Raw genomic sequence first — 6,728 nt, 5'->3', positions numbered from 1 at the left:
CACAGTACTAATAGTGAGATATTATTTCTCCCTTATTAGTTTGTCTTCGCCCTTTTAACCTAGAACTGAATTTAAAATCCTTCTTCTCAGATATAAAATCCTGAATGGCCAGGCTTTATAGTAAAGACCTCATAGAATCATATTATCCCAACGGAGCACCTCACTGGGATACAGGCTTATTCGTGGATCACAGAGTTTTTAAAAGTAGAATCAGAGGCAGATCCTTCAGCTTTCAGGGCCGTCTTTTGCATGCAGGAGACAGACGCTCTCAACTTTGAAGATCAGGTTTCAAACTTTCCTTTTTGGTTACTGCTGGATCAGATGATGCTGATCACCAGGTGTCAAGTCATTTCTCATTAAAAAGGAGCTTTTCCTCCTCAGCATCACCAATTGCTACTCACAGCGGATTATCTAATTGTTGGGGTTCTCGTGGTGCACTTGGGTCAAAGCACAGGGAGCTGGCCACTGCTTCTGATTTATACGCTGGGTTAAATGCTGAGAAGGCGTTTCCCTCAAAGGATCATTAAAGATATCCTTGTTCATTTTCCACATGTCATCAAGGCTTCTGTTCACTATTTACTCATTTTCAAGCTGCCCTATCATTAGATGCTACAAACTTTGAATTAATATTTTATGCAGGAATCATTCTTTAATGACTGCATTTGTGTTTGTATCTTACCTATACTGATAACTTTGTGACCAATATTCTAAAATGTAATATAATTATAGTTTTCAGGCATTCCAACAGATTGTTTCTTGGCTTTTGTTTTAGTAGTGATGTCTTATCTGAAACCGCACCCACTTCTGAAATGTACCAACTGTCCATCCATACAGAGATCAGTTCAATGGAGTATTTGGGTTTCCAAATAGACCAGGGAGAACAAGTTTTGTCCACTGTCTGCCCTGCTTGCTCAGTTATAACACTATATGCCCTTCAGGATATCTCGAGATTTTGCTCTTGATAGTAAATGTTATATGGACTGGTTTGCTTTCCTACTTTACATGACCACTCAAAGCACTTTGAGTGTTCTGGCCATGATTTACTGCAAAACTGGAGATTGCATAAAATTATACTCACATTACAGCCTATAAAGCTTAAAAGATACACATATTGCATATACAGTATATACAAAAATGTTCCTTTATTTTTCCATACCTGGACCAATTTGTGTAAAAACAGGGGTGTCTATTCCACCTCTCTTCTTACTGTTAGTGTGTTAGTTTTATCCACTTTTATTTTTATTTCACGACATTTGCTACATTTATTTTCTGTTCAGTATCCCATCATCGTTTTCAGCACTAATGTAATCGCAGAAAATTGTACACAGCACGGCGAAGACTGATTACAGAGTGATAAAATATTTACGCGGATCGATTTAACACACCTTAAAGGACCTGGTGCGACCTGGACGCAGTTTACACATCAAAGTTTAAATACCCACTCAGAGCCTGTTAGCGGGGCAGACGTGCCGTGCCAGCCATCCTGTGTGAAGTTGCGTCTCCACCTCTCTCACCGCAGAGCGCCTTGAACGGCACACTCCCCTCTGAACAAAGTCAGAAGATCCGCAGGACACATCGGCACATGAGCAGGTAAGCTGCTGGGCTTATTTCTCGCAGATTTGGGGGTCAACGAGATGTCTGAACAGGAAATATGATCTTACTGGGTGTTTAATTAAATTTTTTAGGGTTTTGGAGTTGAGTTCAAGCGGTGTTAGTGCAGAATATTTACTTATAAAAATAGTACTTTGTTGTTTCGCTGCATCTTTTCAGAGTCTAAAATAGTTTGATTCACCGCGTGCGTAACACAAGTCCGCACACACGGACTTGTGTTACGCACAAGAGCTGCACTGCTCCATGAAAGCCGGTATTGATTACCGCTTGGATGAAAAACGCTGCCCAGTGACATGGGTGTGTAAAAGTACATAAGTGGTTGGAAAAACACAAGTACTACAATTTGAGAAAAAGTGTTACATTTCATTATTTTATGCAGCGTATCCTATACATGCGTACAGTGCGCGCGTATGGTCTTTACACGAAACGTATAAATGTCTAATGTATAAACTTATAAATGCTATGGAAGTACCAGCCCGTTCTCACTTCTGGCGTATCATACCGACGGAAATTACACCAAAAGGTCACACAAAAATAAGGAGGAGGATGTATTTGCATAAGGATGGGTTTGGGTGATTTGTTTTTAAATTTTTGAATTAAAAATTCATCATTAAAATTAAATTCCTTTTTTCGTGTAATTATAATAAATTTAAAAGGATGTGCACTTTGAAAGAGTAGTATGTGACGTGACAATTTCTCGAGTGAAGTTCTGAAAATGAAAACGAAAAAACTGAATAATCATGAATATGCGTAAATGTATAATTCTGACAAATGATAGTCACAATCAGCTCAAGTTCTTGCTGTTTATTTATTTTTTCATATGCTGATAAAAAATGTTTTAATTTATGTGCTGTTTTCCTTTCACAACACATCTCTTTTAGAGCAGAGTGAACACATTTATTTTACTACACTTTTCCTGTTGGGCAGTTATTACATATGGAATTAAAATTATACATCAACTACAGTAAAACATAAGGTTTCTGAAAACTCACAATTCTAAAGAAATGTTCTTAATCTAGATATTAAACAAGAACGTTTCGTGACGATACGCCACATACTGGCCAGCAGGGGGAAACAATCAAATACTTGTGGCTGTAAAGAAGTCAATGAGAACCTGAGTTCCCTCATTCCAACATTTTCTAGATTACCTTACTTCCCGTTTCAGATAATACTAAATCACACATGAAGTTCATTATGTACATTAAGGTCATTGTTTAAATCAGGCAGGAGAATAAACCACTGTATCCTCATTGGTTAATCACTCACATGTCAATAGATAATGAACATGCCATACCTCTCACTTTCTCAGATTTACTCCTCAGTTGTGGCTACTAAAAAACCCACAAATACAAAAATAAGTTCTTTATTAAATAATTTAAATATCTGGATAAGTGGTAAAAACTGTGAGTGACATAATGATTTAAACAGATGACTTCGTGTTTAGAATAGATTAAAAACAAAAAAATAATATATCATGTGTGCACATGCTAATTTCACTACAACACTGCAGGACTTTCAAAATTTTTAAAAGTCCTGCAGTGTTGTAGTGAAAATTCTCCAAAGTCCACCATTGTTAGGTCCACCATATTATATCCAAACGCAGCATTTTCACTGTCTGGAACCAAAAGGAAACAAGTTTACACCACCTTTAACAAGAAGAAAAAAACATCTAGTTGATCTCTATGGTCTCAATCTTCGATGCTTCTATATCACTACTAAAGTCTTCATATCTGGGTTGACAGATTAATAAAACCCATTTGAAGTGGGTTAAAGCCACAGCAGGTGTGTAATAACCTAGGTCTTGCAGCGTGGTATCCACACTGGCCTGAAAATCTTTAGATTGTAGAAAGAAAAAAAGCACGACGAGCAAACATAACACCTCGGAGGGGACAGGGGACCCCACCTTCTTTATCAAACTCAATTTTAGATGATGTGTTTTAACATTAGGTTTCCACTCTCACAGGTATCACAGGAAGACGTGACTGGGTCATTTAAGGGCTTCTGACCAGAATTAAAACATAGAGCCTTTTCCTAACGGTTAAACACAATCTTTAACACAAAGCGCTCCATGGACTCAATCAAAGCATTATTTTCCTATGACCTACCTCTTTAGCAGGGGGCTACAAAACCCAATCTGTCGTTGTAAACATCACCCACAGGGAAACAAGCCAACCCTGCCTACAAGGGGGGATACTTAGACCTAGTTTCCACCGATTACACCAATCAGTGTCTCCATAAAACTTTTTTAAAAGGTCCTCAACCCTTTTTAAATCTCCCTCGTTTGCTCTTTAATATATTTCTTTTTCTTATTCTCTGTTCATTTTAACTTCTTGTGCATTCTTCTGGAATCCAGTCAAAATAACTTTGGTTCTGTTGGAGTTTTATTTGGAATAATGTTCTCACATATGACACTGACTTATTCTCAAAACATTGCAGGGGAATTAGTTACTTAAGGCTTAAAATTTAATTAAACTCCTCCGCAGCAGGCAGCTCTGATGATTTCAGGTCCTTCTGCACATTATTGCATAAAAAGTAAGTGAATTTTAACTTTTTAAATCTAACTCTATCCTGACTATGAAAGCTAACATTAGAAAAATTTTAAAATTATTGATATTGATTAAGAGTTTCACACATATATGTGTACAGTTGACGTGGTTCGACCGTGTGAACAGGATGCTTCCTGGGCACCTATGACACCTGCACAACTGTGAAGGGGGTGCTTTTGGCATTGAGATCCTGGGATCGATGGATGGATTTAAAATTGATTTAAAAGCCAGTAATGAAATATAAAGTACAATGGCAGTCAGGGCGTTCATAAAGAGCCGGACACTGTAATTCAATAAAGATAAAAAGAACTAAAAAAGACTAAAGCAAGCGTTAGTACGAGGTGTCCTCATTTCTGTGTTTGTTTGCAGGCACTGACTCCTTTGCAGGCACTGACTCCAGGGACTGGAGGAGCTTCATCATGACATATGGCAAGATTCTTCACCAGCCTGAGGGTTGCTTCATTAATGTCAACGTTGGAGGTTTCAAGCAGCGAATGGACCTCACCGTCCTGAAACGATTCCCGCAGACACGACTGGCTCGTCTTCTGTGCTGCAGATCCAAAGAAGCTATCCTGGAGCTCTGTGATGATTTCAGTCCCTCTGAAATGGAATACTACTTTGACCGCAACCCAAGTTTTTTCTGTTACGTTCTCAACTTTTATCTTACAGGGAAAATCCACCTGGTCGACGGGCTATGTGTGGTCTCATTCTTCCAAGAAATTGAATATTGGGGAATCAAGGAGCGTCACCTGGACTTCTGCTGCAGCACCAAGTTCCACGACCTGATGGATCTTGCTGAGGATGGAATCTGGGATCAGAGGAGCGACGAGATGCAGCTCAATAGCTCTGGTTCTTCTATTACTGATCTGTCTGTTTTGGAGGATGACGAACAAATGTTTGAAGGCTCCTGGTGTGCAAATGTCCGCCGGAGTGTTTGGATTCGACTTGAGAATCCAGGTTTCTCCACATCAGCCAAAGTTATGGCTGTAGCATCCCTCGCTGTAGTCATCACCTCCATCGTGGCCATGTGTGTTCACAGCATGCCAGACTTCCATCAGGTGGATCCTGCTGAAAAAAAAATAGAAAATCCAGTGCTGACGTTTTTTGAGAGCCTGTGCGTCGTGTTTTTCTCTGCAGAGTTTATTCTTCGCTTGGTTGTTTCACCATCAGCCAGGAAGTTCATGTGCAGCCCTCTCAACATTATCGATCTATTGTCAGTCATGCCCTTCTATGTCACTATCCTGTGTGACCTAATGAATGAGGGTGAGAGCACAGACCTGGAGAACGTTGGCAAAGTTGTGCAGATCTTGAGGCTGATGCGAGTGTTTCGTGTTTTAAAACTGGCTCGTCACTCAGCTGGCCTTCGCTCTCTTGGTGCCACCTTACGGCACAGCTCCCGTGAAGTGGGGCTGCTGGTGCTTTTCCTGTCTGTGGGCATTTCCGTGTTTTCCTCCCTCATTTACTGTGTGGAGAAAGACTCTCAAGAGTCTGAGTTGCAGACTATCCCTATTGGCTGGTGGTGGGCCACCATTAGCATGACGACAGTCGGCTATGGAGACACTTTACCTGTTACTTTGGCTGGGAAGCTCATAGGAACTCTGTGCATCATCTGCGGGCTGCTGATCGTGGCTCTGCCCATTACTAACATCTTTAACAAGTTCTCCAAGTTCTATCAGAAGCAAAGACACTTAGAGCTCAAGCCAAGCAATAACTGCACCAGCATGCACAACTAAAGAACAGCATCTAAAGAAGTCCTACCCCTACAGTCTCATTCATGATTTAACTTTACAAGAGATTACATCGGCAGGTTTAAGATTTCTTCATCGTCTTCCATGAGCAAGATAGAAGGGTTAAATAAATAGACTGCATGAAAGTTCTGAGTCATGGTCTTGTTTTTTGTAGTTTTGAATTATTTTAGTGTTTCTGTGCTTTGTAAAAGGTCACGGGATAGCTAAATATTAAACACAAAACACAGGAGGACGTTAGTGTAAATTTCAAAGATATGCAGTTTAGCATTACTGAGGACAAAGAAGACACTGTAGTTTTTACAAATGGCAGTTAGTGGGCTTTTTACAGAGAACTCACACAGTGTTGCATACTAAAATTACCAACCCCAGTCTTTGAACACAGCTGCCACTTTGTCACAGCTTCAGGATTACCAGCAATTAGCCAGATAGAAGATAACAAATACCAGCTTCAAGGTTTCCAGTTCCATGTGCCAGTAGTGTATGAATGAAAAGCTGAAATAAATGTAGATTGTCATCAGATCCTCGCCAATTGTTTTGAGACTGTATTGGAAAAATTAATGTAGTGTCCTATTAGAAATTAATTAAAACAGGAAATGGGTTAATGTCTGCATAAGTGGGAACAAACATGGAGACGGAAACAAAGCCATCAAAACAAAAACAAAAAAAACTGAGTTAATGCAAATATTGAGTAATGTTGAGTAAATCTCATCCTTTTAAATTGCATTAAGGTTTAAAGTTTGCAGGGTTAGCTGTAGCTGCTAGCAGTGATCTCAGCTTTTTTTAATCTATAGACTGGAACCAGGGCCGTTGCTTGCCATTTGGG

General features: G+C 39.6%; 1 protein-coding gene across 2 annotated transcripts; it reads left to right on the top strand.

Annotated features, from left to right (window-relative positions):
- The first annotated feature begins 1,523 nt into the window (after nucleotides 1-1,523).
- On the top strand, nucleotides 1,524-6,048 carry LOC309696061 (delayed-rectifier potassium channel regulatory subunit KCNS3-like). 2 transcript variants are annotated; one of them, XM_082517144.1, is made up of 2 exons: nucleotides 1,524-1,590; nucleotides 4,527-6,048. In XM_082517144.1, exon 2 carries the CDS (start codon nucleotides 4,577-4,579, stop codon nucleotides 5,888-5,890), a length of 1,314 nt encoding a protein of 437 aa, XP_082373270.1. In that variant the 5' UTR covers nucleotides 1,524-1,590; nucleotides 4,527-4,576; the 3' UTR covers nucleotides 5,891-6,048. The 2 variants fall into 2 exon arrangements, with proteins under 2 accessions (XP_082373270.1, XP_082373271.1); XM_082517145.1 differs by lacking the exon at nucleotides 1,524-1,590 and adding an exon at nucleotides 4,131-4,143.
- The last annotated feature ends 680 nt before the right edge of the window (nucleotides 6,049-6,728 follow it).

The sequence above is a fragment of the Aulonocara stuartgranti genome, assembly GCF_965226115.1.
Source record: "Aulonocara stuartgranti genome assembly, chromosome: 19".
Classification (NCBI taxonomy): Eukaryota; Metazoa; Chordata; class Actinopteri; order Cichliformes; family Cichlidae; genus Aulonocara; species Aulonocara stuartgranti.
This window is presented reverse-complemented; position numbering and strand designations above follow the sequence as displayed.

What these genes read in the sequence shown, in the direction of transcription:
- LOC309696061 (XM_082517144.1), top strand. Translation starts at nt 4,577, where the DNA reads ATGACATATGGCAAGATTCTTCACCAGCCTGAGGGTTGCTTCATTAAT.